General features: G+C 43.7%; 1 protein-coding gene across 4 annotated transcripts in view; it reads left to right on the forward strand.

Annotated features, from left to right (window-relative positions):
* Positions 1-21,483, forward strand: part of MTUS2 (microtubule associated scaffold protein 2) — a 301,022-nt gene that overhangs the window by 248,945 nt on the left and 30,594 nt on the right. For 3 of the 4 annotated variants that reach the window (XM_077341792.1, XM_077341794.1, XM_077341793.1), the window contains one exon: positions 18,711-18,777. In XM_077341792.1, the coding sequence (XP_077197907.1) occupies positions 18,711-18,777 (67 nt within the window). Of the gene's footprint in view, positions 1-6,251; positions 6,430-18,710; positions 18,778-21,483 lie in introns of those variants that run through there. The other variant, XM_077341795.1, reaches the window with a different exon arrangement.

Raw genomic sequence — 21,483 nt, forward strand, 5'->3', positions numbered from 1 at the left:
CGGCTGGAGTCTTGTGTTGTGTTTGCGGCGGGGGCTTCCTTGGGGCCGGCCTGACGCGGTGAGAGACGCTTCGCGCCTCTCACCACGTCAGGCCGGGAGCAACTGCGAGCCACGCTGAGCGCGGCTCGCAGTTGCTGGGGCTGGGAATCGGAGGGACCAATCGGCAGGCGCTTCGCGCCTGCTGTTTGGTCCCTCCGGTTGTCTGTCATGAGGAAGGGTCCAATCCGGACCCTTCCTCATCCCGGACACATCCCGCCCCAGAACCCCTTACTGTTTTATTTAGTCCGTGGCGCCCGCGGCGCCACGGGCGGTGTACAGATGGTCCCTGGGATTGAAAAGGGCCGTTCCTTGTACTGCATGCCATGTAAGCAATAGCCACAATTTTTAAAGGTTACATCAGAAGCTAGAAGTTGTTCCGATCATCACTTGTGAAAAGTGTCTGTAGCTCTCTGTGGGTTCAGTCCTAATCCCATTCGATTAGTGAGATCTCCAGGGCGTCTCTTTCGCTTAGAGGCATCAACGCGGATATGGTTGCTGAAGGGCTTAAGATGTTTATAACTCACCCAGCAATATTATCATTGACCTTTAGAAATTACTTTTACTGGGTACTAGAAATTTCACATTTGCGGCGCGAGAAAGATGCCATTTCTTTAGACTGTTAATTTCAACAAAATGACATCTACGTTGTGCACGTCGGTGGAATGGCATGTCAGAACTTCCCTGGGGGACTTGAGTAATGGACGAGGGCAAGGAAAGAGTTCAGAGCGGCTGTGTGTGCTAGCGTCAGTTCATTACAGTATGTAGCATGCCATGCATGGTATGACCAAGAAGCTTGAAGACCTTGTCTGAGAAATCCTGTTTCTCCTATGCAAAGTGCAGAAAAACAAACTAACAACAACACAGTGGTCTGTAATGCTCTTTTATTCCACTTACTGACAGGCCAGTGACATAAAAATGGAATTGATTATATTGTAATAAAAAGAATACGAAAAAAAAAATCCAATTACAAGCCCTTTCTTCTCATATGAAAGTACAATTAATCAAAGGGAACTGGCTGGCAAAACTGTCCTCCTGACAACAACAGATATCCTCTATACTTATTTGCAAGTAAGGCCCATGGAATTCAATGAGGCTTACTCTCAAGTAACTGTGCATAAGATCACAGCTGAAATGTCACACAAAAATTACTGTTATGTACTATTCACTTCCCAAAAGAATGGGGCAGCACTGAAGGCTTCCCTTGCTTTCAGGTGAAAAACTACAGGTGTTTTAATTATAATTATGTTTCATTTTCAAATACAGAGGCAGAGTTTACTGGAAGCACGCAGATGCCTGAAAACTGCTCATCTTCCATCAGTTACATAGAAATCCATTGTTGCAATGGTGTGTGCTCCAGTTTTAGCTAACTTCCAGCTACATGCAACCACACCCTACTCTTGGCCTGCCCCTCTCTAAATTCCTGAAATTCATGCTTTAAAACTAAACCAAAAACTGGTCTACCCACTCCCTTCAGCTTGATGATATCATCTTGCATACGCTGGAGATAATATCCAAAATATCAGGAGAACAACCCTGAGAATGTGAGGGTGCTTTTGTTAAGTCTCTGGTCACTCACTGGTTTTCCATTTCCTGAAATCCAAATGGTCAAACTGAATCATATTGTTTTAATAATCCATTGCTGTGTTATTTGTTTCAGCATGGCCTTAGCTGTTATCATAAATCTTTTCTTCTTCTAAATTAGAATCTGAAACCATATTGTGAAGCTTAGGAAATGGCCATTTTAGTATCATCTGCTATGACCTTTAGCTTCTTGTAATGGTGAATTAACTTGCTTATATAATCAGAATTATCTTTTAACCAGATTTGTTTTAATATAGTCAGGTGTGGAGGTAAAAGTGGAGAAAAGTCATAGAATAGAAACCATGTATTAAATTCCTGATACCTTCAGAGCATTACAGTAGAAGCTGGTGTCACCCATTCCCAGAAACATAAAGCAAATGCAGTGATTAACCTTTGTGCGCTGGTACATTTTGGCTCATACTGGGTGTCAGGTTCGGATTCTATGAGTAGAGCAACATTCAAAGAAGAGGTCTTTGCTTCCTTCTCCTTCTTACTGAAATCCCTGAAATTCCCCACTCCTTATAGCAGGGATAGTCAACCTGTGGTCCTCCAGATGTCCATGGACTATAATTCCCATGAGCCCCTGCCAGCGTTTGCTGGAGGACCACAGGTTGACTACCCCTGCCTTATAGAAACACAACTCTTGAGAATCAAGAGATCTTTGGGAGTAGCATGGGGAGCTGCAAGAAAGACTCAGTTGATATTACAGCTCTCAGTCTTGCACAAGCTCCTGAACAAATGGAGCAAGAGCTTGTACAAGGGTAGGGGAAGCATTTCCTCTGTCCACAGTAGTCCATAAGCAGAACCTCATTCCATCCCCAGTGCTTCCTCCAGCACTTGGGGTCAGCTTGGCCAAGGGGGGGCTTGGGGGTTTCCAGTAGAAAGGGGAAGGACACTGTTGCATTCATAGATCATAGACTCAAGCTTGTTTGGTGTTTGCTTGGTTTTCCCTGCAGAAATACAGGGGCTGCATTGGAAGTTACTTTAGCTTTGTGAGGGATGTCTTTCCTGTACTGCTGTGTTGATGTGGGAACCTCCAGGTGATGTGGGAGGAGGCAAAGACACGTGTTCTTCCCACACCAAGATGTGAACCATATGGGAAAGAAGCAAAATTCACGTACAATTTACAGACCAGTGGAACTGTATCACAGAGAAGCACTTCCCACACTGTCCCATGTGCATGTGAGGCGGCCAACTGGGAATGTTTATGGCAGGCAAGTCCTCCCACTGTGCATATAATTCTGTGTTCAAGCAATCTGTATCTATGTGTGATTAACAACACACATTTCTGGAACCCAAAGTAACCAGAAAGCTCTCCTGGTCAAAGGGGTCAACAATTCCTTGCTGTCAGCTTTCTTTATTGCCCAGCTTTTATACACACATAGTAATGGAGAACACTATGGCAAGAAGTATCTTTATGGGAATGCAATGAATCAGTTGCAAAAGAGAGAGAGAGAGAGAGAGAGAAAAGAAATTACAGCTAAATAGAATAAATTAGTTGATAAACAACTTAAGAGTTTGCACAACAAGCCAAATCAAATCTTGCCATCTAATGACTGATAAGAGATAATCATAATAGCAACTTTATTTTTATAGCCCACCTTTTCCGGTTGGCTCAGGGTGGGTTACAACAAGACATTTGCAATTAACTTTTATACTGATAAACAGTTTTTTTTTAATATTTTAAATTAAAATATATTAATGAAGTTATGTTAAAGAGAAGTGGGAGGGGAAATGAGCATGCGTATAAAAATTACAAAGGATTTTGTGGGGAAATTAGGCAGTTCAATTGCAGTGCTGATCATTTTCATTGCAGTGTTGCCTTAAAGCCAGCCTCTTAAAATCTCAGCTTTAGGACTGCTGTAACGCTACTGGGTTCCACAGCTTGGTCATAAGTGTCACGGACTCATTCTTTAACATAAGCATAAAATCAAAGCATGCTGACCGTTAATTGTTTCTTTTTAAAATTCCTAATTAGCTGAAACTCTCAAGTGGCAGAGAGTGTTTCCTTTTGTGGGAGAAAGTGAGAGGCCTCCTGCTGCAGCCCTTCCTGTCAGCTAGGGAGGGAGCCTTCCATAAAAAGGCAAACCTTGTACTAGAAAGCTTGCTCAGTTCCCACAAGACCTGTTGCCAGCCCTTTCCCCTTCTGGTGCTGATGGAACTGGGCAGGCACGGCATCCTTTGAAGCATTGAGCACTGTGGCCAGTGAGTCACAAAACTCAGGAGCCACACTGGCCAGGTTGGGAGCTCTTGTTTCTGGCTGCTCCTGGCCCTGCTGCTAGTATGTAGGTCAGGCTTTCTCGACCAGGGTTATGTGAAACCCCGGGGTTTCTTGATGGCCCTGGAAGGGTTTTCCAAATGGGTGGGGAGCTAATTTTTTTTTATTTGTTAAACATATATCAGGTCACATAATCATGGATCCGGGAAAGGCTGAAAATGCTTGTGGCTCATAGTGGCCCCAGGACCACGTCGTTTTCAAGGCAAGGGATAAGTCAAGATAGCTTGCCACTGTATGACTCTGCATAGCCACCGTGGACTTACTTGGCGGTCTCCCTTCCAAATACTAACTAGAGCAGGCCCTTCTTAGCTTCCAAGCTTTGATGAGATTGGACTACTCAGAGCTATTCAGGCTCCCAGGGCTGATGACCATATATTAAAAGGGCCTGGGATGTCCTAGCAGCCAAGTGATTGATGGGATACACTAATTCCTTTTCATAGAATTATAGAATCAAAATGTTGGAAGGGATCTCCAGGGTCATCTAGTCCAACTCCCTGCACAATGCAGGAATTCACAACTACCTACCCCAATTTCATGCTCAAGTGATTCCCCACACACACACACACCCAAAATCTCCATAATGCAGCCTGGTCTGGAGGAAATTCACCTACAATCCCACATTGGTGATCAGCAATTCCCTGGGTATACAAGGAAGGGCCTCAAGAGACAAACACTGACACATCCCTTCCTGCCCATACACTCACAATCTGCCTATGTTCATAAAATCAGCATTCCTGGCAGATGACTATCTAGCCTCTGTTTAAAAAGTTCCAAAGAAGGAAAAATCACCACCTCCCGAGGAAGCCTCTTCCACTGAGGAACCACTTTGTCAGGAACTTCTTCCAGATGTGGGCCAAAAATTATTGCAACCATTGGTTCTGGTCCGACTCTCTGGGGCAACAGAAAACAACTCTTCTCCATCTTCTCTATGACAGCCCTTCAAGTATTTGAAGATGGTCATCATCTCACCTTTTAGTCATCTTCTCTCCAGGCTAAACAGACCAAGCCAACCTTTCCTCATACGACTTCGTCTCCAAACCCCTCTGACTCCTTTTCACTGTATCCATAAGAACAATTTTTGATCTTTTCTTTCTCTCACATACCAGTCCCAGCTGCTAACCTGGGGTCTGCCTCTCCCTCATGTCACCTTGAGACTCCACAGATTTCCGTGGCATGCCCACACATACCCAAGTTCATATATCAGAGCTGTGGCCCTTCTTGTCCTTTCTGTGGGCTCTGGAGAGAACATTGGTTTGGTGTTTTTTCCTCACCGCAACAGTGTGCAGCTTCATTGAAGCCTGAGTTCAGTCTGTGGCATCAAGCCAGCAAATTTGCAAACTAATTTCCTCTACTGAGTCATACAGTTGGTTGCTCTAGCTCAATTCTGCTGCCTCCTCTGATTGAAGGTCTCCGGACTTTCCCAGCCCAGCAACCTGATAGTGATGCTGAGAAATGAAATCTGGGCTCTTCTGAATGCAGAGCATCTCTGCTCCCACTGAGCAGTGACATCTTCTATCCCTGGCATATATATTCTACTGCAATTTATTTATCTATCATATGGCCTGTGTGAAACATAGGCAGGAGATCCTACAATTGTATGGCAGCCAGACAAGAGATCTTCAGAGGGTTTGCCATAGCCTGCCCTGCATCACAGTCCTGGTATTCCTTGGAGGTTGGCTAGCTAGAACCAACCCTGCTTAGCTTCCAAGATCTGATGGGATTGGGCTTGCCTGGCCAGGTTAGCCTACTGTGGGTCAGCCCAAACTGGCAAGGGATTCTGGCTTTGGGGGGCAACATCTGGGCATGGAATTGGGGTCACTATGGGTGGGCAGGTAGTTGGGAATTTCCTGCATTCTGCAGGAAAATTGGACTAGATGACCACGGAGGTCCCTTCCAATTCTATGATTCTATGATGTCTCTCTGCTACTGAGCTTTATATCCTGGTTTCGTGCTGCATCCATCCCGTCTCATTGCCTGCCACATTCTGCCACTAGGACAGGCAATGACTACAGTGACTTGGAGGAGGATGCGGGAGAGAGCTGAGATGGGCAGAGCAGAGCCTTGCCGGTTTTGTACAGGGAGGAGCATTCTCCAGCCACCCTCAGAGAGCTGCAAAACCGATCGAATATTCCCCTGGCTTCTCTCTATCGATCTGCCTGGCTCAGAGGAGGAGGAGGAGGCGTCCGGTGGCAAAATGTCCCTCCCTCTCTCCCTTTTCTCTGGCAGGATTTCGATGTGCTATTCTCTGCTTGCTCCACCTCCTCTTTCTCTTCCTGCATTCCTGAAGTTAATAAGAGGAGGGGGGAAGGAAGCCAGGTAGTTGGAGGGGGAACCCTTACAGACCACAAGTTGTGGCAGTTTTCAGCAGCTCACCTCTTCCTTTAAGGGGTGGGGGGGGGGCGGTGAGAGTGCCTTCTTGCTGTTTAGGAATTAAACACTTGGGCATTCTGAATGAAGCTGGTTGTTTTTTCAGCAAGCCTACCAGGATGGGCCACGGCTGCTGCAAGCTTTATTACTGCCTGGACAAGACGGTACTTTGTCTCCTTATTTTTTGTTTTTCTCTTTTCAATTCCAAGAACTGGCAGTTAGCCAGTTATCTCTGACCCCTTGATGTAGGTAATATTGCATTGCAAGTGGCATTTGGCTGGGAGGGGGGGCATTGCAGAGTGCATTTCTCTCTGTATGTGTATATGTGTGTGTGATGTTCATCTTCCTTACGGTATGCTGACTTTTCATTTGCCGGTACCAAATGAAAAGCATCAAGATTCCCCTAACACTGCAGTACCTTACATCATTTCACCCTGCAGTCCAAAATGTAGTCAGTTATGTTTTGGGGAAAGCAGTAGCATCATGTTGGAAAGAGACTAGATCTGGTTTTCTTTTTGTATTCTTTTAATGTATAACCTGTGGAATACAGATTTAAGGGTGTAATACTTTAAGGTGATTCTTGCATGCAAGTCTAAACTTCGCTTCTTATGCTGGCCAGAGAAAAATCTGCCTTCACTAATTGTGTCCCCCCCCCCCATTTTTTGTCTTTTTGTTATCCTTTTCTGCTTACTATATAATTCCAGTTTTCACAAAGGCTATGGAGCTACATGCTTTGTCTGAGCCAGGGGGTTGGATCTATACATGCTGGATTTAAATGTGTCCTAAATATCAGTGCAGAGATTCTAACAGTAGCTACAGGTAGCTGGATTATTTATTTATTTATTTTATTGTTGTGTTTATATACTGCCCTCCCTGAAGGCTCAGGGCAGTTTGCATGAAACAAGAACGATACAGGTCACATATGGAAGGAGGATTAGATATTATTTATAATGCCCACAGTGCAAACCTCAAAATAGTTGCATCCTTACAAAGCCACTGGGCTTAGAAAGGTGTAACTCTGTTTAGGATTGCACTGCTACTTTGTACTTCTTTCCCTCCAGATCTTAGAGAATTTTGAGCCCTTCCATGGGACCAAGCAGAAAAAATGTGCCCCAGATTTCCATTTGCTTTATTAGAAAATGCCTTGGCAGAAGCATGCAGTGGATTTTTTAAGGGGCTTGAACAATCATGATAATCTACTGAATTGTTTATCTAATAACAGGACCAGCTATAGCTTGAGGTGTTTTGCTATCCAAGTTAAGGAAAATGTATGGATTAAAATAGAACCCATCAAACTGCCGCCTCTCAGGAGAATCCTGGTGCTTTGAAACTTTAATTGAAAGAGAACCAAGAGGGGACGAAGGGTGCTCGCTCTCTACTGAAGCAGTGTTGTTGGGGGGGGGGGGTTAAGATATTTTATGAGAAAGGCAGGTGGCAGATCATTTGGAATCTCGGCTGCAATAAAAGTTGGCTATTGCCTTCTAGAGGAACCAAATGAAATATTTATAGAAGAAAGGAAATTAAGAAGGTTTATGCCTTCCACTGGTATGCTAAACCCTTGCCCTGGAGGCATTTGGTAATACAGAGCAGCAATGACTAAGCACCCTTTCCACAGCCCAGACTGATTTGATATTTTCCAGGGAAGAGGGGCTGAAAGTGATACTGAATCTGAAACACAGAATGTTACATGGACTCCAAGGAGGCCTTGGTTCAGCTTTGGATTCCCTGGGAGTCCAACCTCATCTTCTGCAGTATGCCTAGTAAGCACCATAGGGAACCACTTCGGGATCAGGAAAGAATTTTTATCCAGGCTACATTGGCCCAGGGATCCTGGAGGTTTTCCAGCTTCCTCTGGGCACAGATCAGGGGTCACTGCAAGAGTGAGTCGGGTAGCTGTGAATTTCTTGCAAGATTGCCCTTGGGAGTACCTTTCAGCTCTGTGCTTCTACGTATGGAATTAAGATGACCAATAACCCCAGCTAGCACTGTAAAGTGCTGGTGGGATTTATAATAATAATGAACACGGAGAATTCAGCACTGGAAAAAAATAGGCCTATTCCATATACGTTATCCTTTAAAATAATTCTGGGTGAGTTCAAGTGACCAGAGGCCTGAATGAAGGCCACTGAGTCTTCCTGCAATTATGACACCGTTGAGAGACATTTAGGGAGTTACTGCATACTTTTCCTTTTTGGGGGGGGGGGGTCTGAACTCACCTTTAGCAAGATCCCAAAGAAGGTCAGCCATGTTTCCGATGTGGAATTGGCCTGACCCAGCAAACAACTTCCAGTGTTCTTTTCTGAATAGTGGCCGAGCAGATGCTGCGGGCAGATCGTAGGCAAAGAAAACAAGCTGTTTGTCCCTGGCAGCTGTCAATCAAAATGCTGCCTCTGCAGTTAAAGAGTCCATTTAATGTTTATGGCTGGTAGCCAGGAATGAATCTCTCTCGTATATACGTTCTCGCTCTTTTAAAAAGCCATTTAAGTACATCACTGTTACCATTGACCATGGCTGTGCTGTATTTTAGCATTAGGCAGCACTGCCTTTGGGCAGATTCATAAATTTCTCCCTTCTTATCTCACAGCAAGTTTTCCATTACTATAATGGACCACTCATACAATACTGTAACTCTAAGTCCTACAGGAAATAACAGGGTTTTCCCCCCACGGTACTAAACTAATGCAGGAGGGCCTGCCTTTTAATACATGCAGAAGTTCCAAGGTTCAATCGCTGGACCAGGGATAGTCAAACTGCGGCCCTCCAGATGTCCATGGACTACAATTCCCATGAGCCCCTGCCAGCGTTTGCCGGTAGGGGCTCATGGGAATTGTAGTCCATGGACATCTGGAGGGCCGCAGTTTGACTACCCCGATCTAAAGGATAAGGAAGCAGGTGAGGTGGACAACACCTTCCAGAGACCCTGGAGATCAAAATATATAACAAGTAGACAGACCACTATAAGGCAGTTTCATGTGTACTCATATGCTGACCAATTGGGTACAACACATACAATTAATCTGGAGCAACTATAATAATAATCAAGTGCCTTTAAATCATAACAGACTTACGGTGACTGATTAAGGGATTTTCAAGGAAGGAGATGAGAAGAGGTTGTTTGCCATTGCCCTCCTCTTTCTAGTGACCCTGGAGATCCTTGGTGGTCCACCATGGCCAGCCCTCTTCAGCTTCCATGTTCTGACAAGCTCAGGGTGTTCTGGGCTATTCAGGCTGCTACAATAACTACAGCATGGGTGGTTCGGCTCGGATAAGCCAAAAAGTACCCAAATCAATGTTGATTCATCCAAGCCAAACCACCCATTCCTTGAATTCAGATTGTCTGATTCAGCCATAATTTGGCCATGGTTTTGGCCATCCTAATGCATTCCTCTCCCCCATGCATGCTTTTTTAGGCAGTGCCTGAGAATGGGAAGAGGGGGAGTATGCACTAATCAGCTGTTGCCAACTGGGCAGGCATTTAACTAGAGTGGGCAGGGCACCAGTAATAAACAGCTAATGGACTTGTTGGCCACAGGAGTTACCAGCACGCCCATTGGCTGATGACAACAGGTGCCCCCTCACCCTATTTAAATGCCTTCCTGATTGGGCAGGCACTTAACTAGAATGGGTAAGGCACCTGTCATCAACAGCTGATTGGTATGCTGGCCAATCAGATGAAGCCCTGAAGCTTTTCATATTTGGCCAAACTCATCTGGCCAAGTTCAAAAAGGTGAAGGGGTACTCGCATGTTTTGGATTTGGCCAAATTGTTTTCTACTGAATCTGAAAGGTACAATTCTTTTTTTTTTGCACATGCCTTTCTGCCTTCTGCTTTTCTGTGTCCATGCTTATTGATTTTGATTAGGCTAATTATTGTACAGATTGAGCAGAAATTGCTGGATACCTGCTGGCCAGCACTAAAACTTAAAGAGTTAGAAAGAATTCTTAAGTGGCCTGGGGCATTTGACCACAGTCATGTGATTTTTGGAGTTGTGGACACTCACAACAACATTTATTCATTTAAAAATAATTGTATCCTGCACCTCTCCAGATTCTTCTTGAAGTAGCTAACAGCATAAAATAATAGAACAAATAATACATTTTAAATCAGAAATGTAACAAGGAGAAAAATCAGTAAGCTAAAGCATCTGTAGTAAAACTCATCATTAGTATTTTAAAAACATTACAAGTAGTATCAGAGAAGCATAAAAGCAGACATAAAAACAAACAGGGAGAGGAATGGGAATGGAGATGGAACTCATAGAGTTGGAAGGGGCCATGCAGGCCATCTAGTCCAACCCCCTGCTCAGTGCAGGCTCAGCCTAAAGCATCCATGGTGAGTGTCTGTCCAGCCACTGCTTGAAGACTGCCAGTGAGAAAAGACTGAATGAGCAGGCATGTTTTGGCCTGGTGCTTAAAAATCAGTACTGGAGGCAAACTTGAGTGAAGCCTTTCTCAACTTTTTTACTGTTGAGAGCCCCCTGAAACATTATTTAGATTTCAAGAACCCCCAGAAGTGGTGCGATGGTGCAGAATTTGGTTGTGAAGCATGGGTGTACACGCACCCCTCCCTTTCCCACCCTCTCCAGCGCCATCATTGGCCATTTTGGAAGGGCAGGGAAGGTCAACATGACCATATATGGTCATATCACCCAATAAATGTTTAACAGTTTTTAAAACTATATTTTAAAAAAGAATTAACTCCCACCCATTCAGGAAACCCTTCCAGGGCTGTCAAGACACCCCACGGTTTCCCAAAACTCTGGCTGAGAAAGCCAACTTTAGTACATGGTGGTAAGCCACAGGCAAGGTGCCCCTACTGAGAAAATCCCTTCACTAGTCAGCAGCTGCCTCAATTTTGCGGGCAGGACACCAAGAGCCCCAAGGCTTAAGATGAGGCCTGAAACTGGTGGCCAGGACAGTGTGGGGTGAAGCTATCTTTTGTTTGTTTGTTTAACAGCCTCAACATGAGCCCAATTTGCATCCATTCTAGATTAGAGGAAATACATTTTCAGTGTCAGTTGACTTAAATTCAAATTCCCAGTTATGTTTAATGAGGCAGAAATTTGTCAACAGGCTACCGACGGAGGGCTGTTTCATTTCTTATTAGTGTAACGTTTACCTGGCTTCATAGTCACTGGCAATCCGTGGTTGCAAGGTAATGGAACTTGTCAGGAATTTGCAAATCTGCTTTCCCCCCCAAGGGATCCTGAGGTTGATAAGAAGATTAGCTGACACCATACCTATCCAGTATTTCAAAGAAAGAGACCAAGGTCAGACATCTGATCCTATTAATCAGCAGCTCTGTCAAAAAGCCATATATATTATTGGAAAACAAAACATCCATGGCATAAATATTTCAGTGAAGGATATTTCAAATGTTAACTATGGGCAACCATTGCTTTGTTGGAAGAAATAAACTCAGTAATCAGATGGTGAAGCAGTTTTGAGAATTCATTTGTGTGTCTCCACATTACAACATGACTAGAGGCAGTGGAGAAGAGGCCTATTACATCTTGAGTAGTTATGAACATAAAAGAGTTTGGGCAGATGTGGATGTTAAGAAGAGCACAGAGAAAAAAGCAGCCCCACAGTGCTCCTCCAGGAATTTCCCAGTTCAGAGTTGGCAACCCTAGACACAAGCTCACATACAAGCCTACTGCCCGGGTTTTCAGTCTCCCTGTGAGGCTGGAAGATTCCATGCTCCAACTCCCATTTGCCACTGGCACTTGGAAGGGGGAAACATATAGTCGGCCATTGTGCTGACAGTGTAGGATTACTTCAGGAAAAAACTAGGGTGATGTCACACTTCTTGGTGAATCACCAGAAGCTCTAAGGTGAAATTATGGCTTCCAATGAGACCTAGAGAGAAATGACACCACTTGGTATGACATCTCTTTCAGAGAAATCCCTGAAGTGTGAAGCCACTTCCATGTTTTCCCAGAAGAGATATCACGCCATCACCACCAGCAGCCCCCCACATCCCGCCCTCCCCCAGTCTCCCATTAGTTGTCAGACCATGCCTGGCAGCCCTACCTACTGCTATCCCATGAGGGTGAACTAATACATCTCAATACTAATGAGAATATGGGTCTTGGAGGACCCATATCCAACCTGTGCTGAGGCAGTTGCATTAGTTTCCGATTGCTGGCCGAATTAGATTCAAGGTTTTGATTTTAACCTTTAACGCCCTCTGCTGTCTGGGACCCACATATTTGAGGGACTGTCTCGCGCCCTATGCACCCCACAGAGCCTTGCGCTCTGAGGGTGCAAATTTGTTAATTGTTCCTGGCCCCCGGGAGGCGTGTCTGGCTTCGACCAGGGCCAGGGTCTTTTTGGCCCTGGCCCCCACCTGGTGGAATGAGCTCCCGGAAGAGCTGCGGGCCCTGCGGGATTTATCAGCTTTCCTCGGGGCCTGCAAAATGGAGCTCTTCTACCAGGCTTATGGTTGAGGCCGGTGCCTTCATAGTAGATCGGACCCCCCCCCCCCCGGGTTATGCTCGCGGTGATTCTTTACTCCTTCCCTTGGGTTATGAGCTTTGTGGTATTATGCCGCCGCCACTTGGTTTGGATTGGTTGGGTTAGGTTGGGTTGGACTTTTTAGGAGATTTTATTGTATTAGGAGGTTTTTATGGGGGTTTTATCATTGTAACCTGTCACGAGCCTTGTGGGAGCGGTGGGCTATAAGTCAAATAAATAAATAAATAAATAAATAAATAAATAAATAAATAAATAAATAGAATAACAATCCACATTTCCATAGCACTTCCCGTTGTAGGGATTTTAGGAGTTGTGGTCATGAATGAGGTGTATAAAGTAAATATTGAACCCTAAATAAAGGCCTGTTTATAATTTCTGTATTGTGCTTGGATTATGTACCCTATATACTCGTGTATAAGCCTAGTTTCTCAGCACCTTTTTCACACTGAAAAAGCCCTCCTCGGCTTATACGCTGATATATACAGTAATTGAAATAAAAGCCTGCTCCATCCAGCCAATCATATTGCCTTTTGCAAATGTGAACTGCAAGCTGAGCTTGCTCAGGCACCTTGTAGGACATCAACGGTTTGATTGAGGGACTCTGAACTTTTTTGCCTTTTGCTTTCAACGGCAAAAGGAATGGCAATGCTGGATGGGAGATCCTGTGATGATGGAGCTTTTCCCACCCTCAGCTTATATGCTCGTCAATAAGTTTGCCCAGATTTTATGGTAAAATTAGGTCCCTTGGCTTATATGCAGGTTGGCTCATATGCGAGTATATACGGTACTCAAGGTTTTAACCCAAGATTCAAGGAAAGTAAAAAGTGTGTGTTTGTGGGGATCATCATCTTAAAATTAGAAAGTGTTTTAATTCACAGCCACAGGGATTTAGAAACCAGACTTTATGGCACACACTGACCTATAAGAATATGACTCAAGCCATTGTTCTTTGACTCTGTCAAGCAGTGTTGCTGACAGCATAATATCACTGGATATCAGCAGTTTCAGATAAATAAGCATTGGATCATGTGATCTGCAAAGCTGAACTGAGATAACCTGGCCTATTTCTGCTAAGATGTACTGAGTGGATGTTCTTATTATTTATCACTTTGTGTAGACAGGTACATCTTTGTGAATTTTGGTCCATCCAAAATGGGTGCTACCAGTTTAAGGAGGATGTGAGAGAACCAATTTCCACATTTTGTACTTAATTCTGCCATCAGTTTGCATGTTTTAATTAAATATTTTTCCTCTCCTTGTCTTGATAATGTCTAACTATAGCAGTTTAATGCTACGTTAAGGAAAAGAATAAAGATATGTGTGAATAGAAATGCAGCGATTAAACTAGCAAACTGTACAAATAGAAAAATGAACAGATATTTAAAGGTTGACAGAGGATTGTATTCATTTTTTATGGCTCAAACACTATTCTTGGAAGTAAGCCCTGATTTTTTTTTACTGGACTTATTTCTTGGTACATATAGATGAACACACACAGCTTCCTTATTCTGAGTCAGAAACAGAGTCTGTCTATCTCAATGTTTTCTCCTCTGCCTGGCAGCAATTATCCAGGTTGTCAAGCAGAGGTCTTTCATATCACCTGGCCTTTTTAACAGGGGATGCTGGGGCCTGAATCTTCTGCGAGCAAGGCCACTGACCCACAAAGCCTAGGCTTGCTCTTTCTTTCTTTCGTTCTTTCGTTCTTTCTTTTGTTCTTTCGTTTTGTCAAGTCACAACCAACGTATAGGGACCCCCGTGGGGTTTTCAAGGCAAGAGATGTGGTTTATCATTATCATTGCCTTCCTCTGCATAGCAACCCTGAATTTCTGTGGTGGTCTCCTATCTTAATACGGACCAGGGCTGACCCTGCTTAACTTCTGAGATCTGAAGCCTGCATGAGGCATGCAAGCCTCATGCTACCTAAGGGACTTCATTGACAAACAACTTTTCCTCGGAGCTTTCTCAGATCTATCCATTGCATCACATTTATAAGGATAGAATGAACTTCTTAAAGCAGGCTTTCTCAGCCAAAGTTTCATGAAACCTTGGAGTTTCTTGACAGCCCTGGAAGGATTTCCTGAATAGATGAGAGTTAATTAATTTTTCATTTTTTAAAATTTGTTAAACATTTGTTGGGTGATATGACCATATAAGGTCATGTCAACCTGCCCACCCATGGCCAATGATGGGCCTGGAGGGGTGGGAAGGGCCCTGGGTGGGCGTGTCCACAGCTATGCTTCCCGACTTATTGTGCCACTTCTCAGGTTTCTCGAAGCCTGAAAAATGTTTCAGGATTTTCCCAATGGTAAAAACGTTGAGAAAGGCTGTGTTAAGGCATGGTATTCACCATTATTAATGCATTAATGGAAGGCCATGTGCAGTGCGAAAAACATTTTCCCGAGGGTATGCAAATTATGGCTGCACAGATACACTAAAAGATCTGTTCTATGCATGCATAAGCTCAGAAATATATTGTGTGTGTTCAGAGAGGGTATCTAAGTGAAGTTGCTCTTATAACCCTTTGTAGCGTGGAATACAGTATCTATGTTTAAACCAGCCACACGTATTGTTTGCGAGTGGTAAACAGGCTCCCAAAAGGAGAACATGGCAATTTAAATTTAGTTTTATAGACTAGGTATTTATTAATGGCCTAAATGCCATTTTTGTGTGGTAAACTGATAAATGCCTTGACCTGGATAGCCTGGGCTAGCTTCATCTCCTCAGATCAGGTTAGTTCTTGGATGGAAGACCACCAAGGAAGTCTGGGAGAGGGGCCATATACAGGGGCAGGCCATGGCAAACCACATCTGTTTATTTCTAGCCTTGAAATCTCTATAAATTGGCTGTGACTTGATGTCATTTTCCACTTCCAAACTGATAAATCTCTCTGATGGCCTGTGCTTCTTTGCTTTGTTTCGTTATTTTCCTCTTAAGATCTTTGCCATTCAGTCCATCTCATTGAAATTGAGGTAGACGTTTTACGACTACTCTTCTAGCTAATAGATGCAGGATGCAGTCCCCAGCCAGGGTTCTCTCCCAGGCAGCATCGCAATGTGTTACATATCCAGCTTCATTCCATGATTGAACAAATGAATGTGGAATTCCTGTCATGGTTGGGACATGACACTTCATTTTCCAAAGGTTCCTCTAAACCTCACTTTGAGCTTTTGTCGTTTTCATTCTTGAAAAGACATGGTTGCTTTCCTGTCCAGGAGATATATTGATAGCTTCCTGATTTCATTTTTCTAATCAGTGTGACCCTTCCTAGCGTGAAATGTTTCTTTGTCTTATTCTTTGCAAGAGGAAGAATAGTAGTGCAATAAGGAAGCAGCATTGTGATCTTTCTTGCTGTTGCTTCTGGCATCTATTATATTAAATCACTCTCAGGTGGGCTTTCCTTCATCGTCTTCTGATGATTCATACATCTCTTGTGAAATACCTCTCAATAAAAATCTTCATGTTCTAACAAGGATGTCTCAGGATAAATATGTTTTATGTTGTCCAATCATTTGAAGTTCTCTGCTGTGAAAGATGGCAAGAAACGCTCTCATTATTTTACCTCATAGGGACTAATAAAATGGCACCATAAATCCGGGGGATTGAAGTTCCCATGTTGATATTATGCATACTAATGCTTACAAGAATCTTGATTCCCTCTTTCAGATAGTCTTCTAAATATCAGGAGCCCTTGGGTGGATGGAAGAGAGGCTGAGGAGAATGTTTTTCAATCAGTTAAAAAAAATCATTACAGATTGTTGTTATCAACATACAAAATATTAAACGGTGACATTTTTAAATCTGTTGTTTCTCTGTAAATGACTTCAAGGTGAGAATGGAGTGGATCGCTTTATTCATTCTCCCTACTTCACATTTACATAGAATTCTTCATCCATTTCATTTGTGGCACCCTCCAGTTTCTAGGCCCCGGAATAATATTAGCAGGTTGGCTGTCTGAAGTATTCCATAGTGATATGCAGAGTTATCCCAGGACATCAAGTTTTCACAATGGAGCTTTTCGACATTGGTAGCAGCACTTCAAAACAGCTGTGGGAAACATAACATGCAGTCCTAAACACAGGCAGTTCTAAGCATTAAATATTTTTGAGGCCAATAGGATTTACTTCTTAGTAAATGTTCTTGAGATTGCAGGAAAGTTGCAAACTGCAAGGTTGAGAAATTCCTGGAAATTTTAGAGTACATCCTGGAGGGGGACTTCAGCAGGGAGGGGAGGGACCTCAACAGGGCGTAACACCATAGAGTCCAGACTCCAAAGCAGCCATTTTCTCCAGAGATATTGATCTCTATACTGGGGCAGTCAAACTGCGGCCCTCCAGATGTCCATGGACTACAATTCCCAGAAGACCCTGCCAGCTTTCGCTGGCAGGGGCTTCTGGGAATTGTAGTCCATGGACATCTGGAGGGCCGCAGTTTGACTACCCCTGCGATTAGTTGTTATTCTGGGAGATCTCCAGACTCCACTTGGGGGTTGACCATCCTAGACTGCAGCCATAATCTATATATCACCAGTTATGACATTTGTGTCTGAATTTTCCTCAGAGGAGAGATCCAAGTGGGTAGCTGTGTTGGCCTGAAGCAGCAGAACAAAGTCAGAGTCCAGGGGCACCTTTAAGACCAACAAAGTTTTATTCAAGGTCTGGGCTTTCGTGTGCATGCACATTTCCTCAGATACCATGTCATGGAATGGAAGTAATCAGTTCATACTTACAGTCAAATTATAAGAGTACATTTACATGTGGCATACGTGCACGGTTTTCTTCCATTTCTTCCCCTTCCCACTTAGCCTGTGATGTATAGGTTCACTTGAGAGGTCATTACTGGTCCAAGTTGGCTCAATATTAAACAAGGATTTGTACACAAGTCTCCCTTCTTTTAGTCAGACACACTAACCATTACACCATATCATGTCAATGTAATAATATTTATAATATATTATTTGTGTCTATTTTATTGGGACTACTGTCATATTCATTATTCTTAAGCACCTACACATGGTAGGGTGCAATAAAATATTTAGCACTCAAGAGAATCATCAAATAAATAGAAAGAATATCGGAGGTAGGGTTGTGTGCGACGGCGGCCAAGTCGGCGTGGAACGGCCAATTCAGACCCCGCCATACACAGCCCTAATAGGTGGTGGCTGTGGGTTTTCCAAGATACGTGACTGTGGTCTTGTAGTTTTAGTCCCTGACGTTTTGCCATCAACTATGGCTGGCATCTTCAGAGGTAGGACATGGCAAGATGGGAATTTCTCCATGCTAAAGTGTGGAGTGTGTGAACAGTTGCTGGGCATTTCATTTACTTCTCATATGGTGGGTGTACTTAAGTTTTCATTAGAAGAAGAAGAAGAAGAAGAGTTGGTTCTTATATGCCGCTTTTCCCTGCCCGAAGGAGGCTCAAAGAGGCTTACAGTCACCTTCCCTTTCCTCTCCCCTCAACAGACACCCTGTGGGGTGGGTGAGGCTGAGAGAGCCCTGATATCACTGCCCGGTCAGAACAGTTTTATCAGCGCCGTGGCGAGCCCAAGGTCACCCAGCTGGTTGCATGTGGGGGAGCGCAGAATCGAACCAGGCATGCCAGATTAGAAGTCCGCACTCCTAACCACTACACCAAACTGGCTCTCCATCCCTCCCTTTCTCCATCCCTCCCTACATTTCCATCCCTCCCTTTCTCTGGTGTGGCATACAAGGTCCTTACCATATAATGATCATTCCTTTCCCCCAAATTCTCTGAATTCCAGACTATATCATTTGCTATACTTATGAAGAATGCAGCCTTTTCCAACCAGTAACCTGGTGGGTATCATATTTAACATTAAATTACAACTGTGTGTTAGTGACCAAAAAGGAAATAGAACTAAAGAATTTACCTAATCAGGTTTAGCAAATAAGCGCGTGCAAGTTCTTAGCTGGGATAAACCAAGCCACTGCATGTGTTCTTTGTCTTAACAGAGTGAAAATGCCCTAGTGAAAGAAAAGGAGCTCTCGGCTGAACTTGCAAATATCAAAGATGAAGTTGGTAAGTGGGGGTCCTAAATAAGAAGTGGGGTTTTTTAAATGTCCTTTCCCACTTGCAGATCTTTCTTGAAAAGGTTATTTCTTCTACTGTGGTGAGATACAATCTGCATAAATCTAACAAGGCATCATCTTAAGCACCATGACAGATTTTTATGGCCTCACCGGGAACGATAATTTTGCCTCTTTGTTGTTATTAGACAGGTTGACGACCAGACAGACTAGAGGTAATTATGCATTATCTTTACTATTCACAGATGGTAACAGGTAAATCTATATTGTCTCCTTGCAGATAGCATCTGTACCTGTCACAAAGGCTGACTATGGAACTCAGGCCATAAGATTGATCAGACATGATATTCACATATGTGATTATTTGCAGACGTGACTCCATGGGAAATTCTAATTTGTTTTCAGTCAAGCTACCTGTTCTTCCATCTAATTCCTCCTTTCAGTGTATGGTGGTATAAATTGACCCTTAGGCTCTACGAATCTTAAATCCCTCTTCAAAATCAGGCTACAAAGGAGGTTTTTAGATAAGGGTGACCAGAGGAGAGTATGCTGCAGAGAAGGGCACAGATAGGAGGGACGGAAGGAAGTGGTTGGGTGAGAAGAACAGACAGGTCAAGGGGCCAATATGTTTGTAAAGGCTTTTGTGGGAAGACAGCTCTGGAGACCTGCAAAAAGAAAAAAAGAGAAAGTGGCTGAGAGAATGCAGAGTAATTAGCAGAGACAGGAGTTAGGCCCTTTGTTGCTTTACACACATGAATCTTGAGCATGACTGAATTGTATGTGAAGCATCTGAAAGTCCCAAGTGATGGACACATGTAATAGATCACAGTATCAGTATTCTTTTCCATCAGTGTACACTCTTCAGTCCCAGTGTAGATGCCAAGTGCAAACAGTTTTATTTTTATTTGCCCAGGCTATTGGGCAATGGACGTGTTCTTTATAATCTTATACCCTTTGTGTTCTCCAGGTTGTTTTTTCTTGTTTTAATGCTGCTTTTAAAAATCTGCTTGGAGAATGGTAGGATATAATGAAGCAAATTAACTAATTGAATAAATTTTAAATTATTTGTCTTGCTGTTTATGTTCCGAAAATTTATATCATTGAAGATCATTAAAATTAATAAAGCTTTAAAAGCTGGCCCATTTAGAAGAAGAAGGAGAAGAATTGATGCTTTTCTCTACCCGAAGGAGTCTCAAAAGTGGCTTACAATTGCCTTCCCTTTCCTCTCCCCACAACAGACACCCTGTGAGGTAGGTGAGGCTGAGAGAGCCCTGATATTACTGAAGAAGAAGAGTTGGTTCTTATATGCTGCTTTTCTCTACCGAAGGAGTCACAAAGCGGCATACATTCACCTTCCCTTTCGTCTCCCCACAACCGACACCCTGTGAGGTGGGTGAGGCTGAGAGAGCCCAGATATCACTGCCCGGTCAGAACAGCTTTATCAGTGCTGTGGCGAGCCCAAAGTCATCCAGCTGGCTGCATGTGGGGGAGTGCAGAATCAAATCCAGCTCACCACTCAAATATGTTTTTATCATTGCTTATATCATTTTACATGTTAGCTTTGGATAGCTAGCTTTTAAAGGGATGCACTGCCTTGGGACTTTTTTAATGGTGAGACTGCCAATAAATATTTTTAATGAAGGAATGAGTAGAAATGGAATGAGCCACAGAGCTCCAGGTTCAAATGCTGGTCCAGGGAGTTTTCTTTTTGTTCTAAAGTATGCCTTTTATGCCTGTAAAGCAGGAACTCTGCCCCTGCATGTGTGCCGTGAGTTACACCCCGGTGCCCGCGCCTCCCCTCCCCCCCCCCCATGGTGCAGCGCTGGCTGCATCGGCCTGGAACAGTCGATTTGGATGCCGCTGCACACAACAGTGTAAAGTATGCAATTGGATTTTCAGATGCAGCAACTGCCTCTCCAAATGGCCAGGTCTATTTGCCCCCCCCCCCAAGAGTATCATTGATGGTAATGGGACCTGACCACAACTGAAGTGGCAGCTGTTGGATGAGCAAACAAAGGATGTAAGTACAGTCCCACAGGGAGATCTCTCAATCCAGAACCCCAGGCGTGAGAACTGCGAAAATTTATACAGACACACCTCTCTGAGGCCTGTCTCCTGGGTAACGAGCGGTTGTACAACACACCCAGCACAGTACAAAATTACAAGTGACATTTATTATTTATTGAAACTAACTAAAAACATCAAAATTCAATGAGGATACAGGTGTGCAAATAACAAAGTTCTAAAGACTAATACTTTAAAGCTTTTCTCTTTAGCCTGGCAAGGGTAATCCTGAGACGTGGCCAAAATACTGTGCCTTAATTACCATCTCCACACATTCATCCTTCCGGCATCCTGATAGGCCAAGATACAAATGATAAAGTAGTCACGGGACCCATTGCATTAGGACTTCCCAAAGCCACAGGGCCCCCCATCACCCCACAGCTACGCCCAATCAGGATGTCCCTTTAATTAGCATTCAAGATTTCTGCTAATATGAAAATCGCCCACCTGAGACCAGTTCCTCCCTTCTCTTCAGGATAGAGCTGACCTAGCACACAGATAAGACATGGCTAGAAGCCCACAGGTGTTACTCCTTCTGTTTTGTAAGAAAGGAGTTTCTACTTATGAACCCTTACTGACCATGGAGGGGGATATTAGGTATTCCTTAAGGTAAAGGTAAAGGTATCCCCTGTGC

This window comes from Paroedura picta, chromosome 6 (genome assembly GCF_049243985.1).
Source record: "Paroedura picta isolate Pp20150507F chromosome 6, Ppicta_v3.0, whole genome shotgun sequence".
NCBI lineage: Eukaryota > Metazoa > Chordata > Lepidosauria > Squamata > Gekkonidae > Paroedura > Paroedura picta.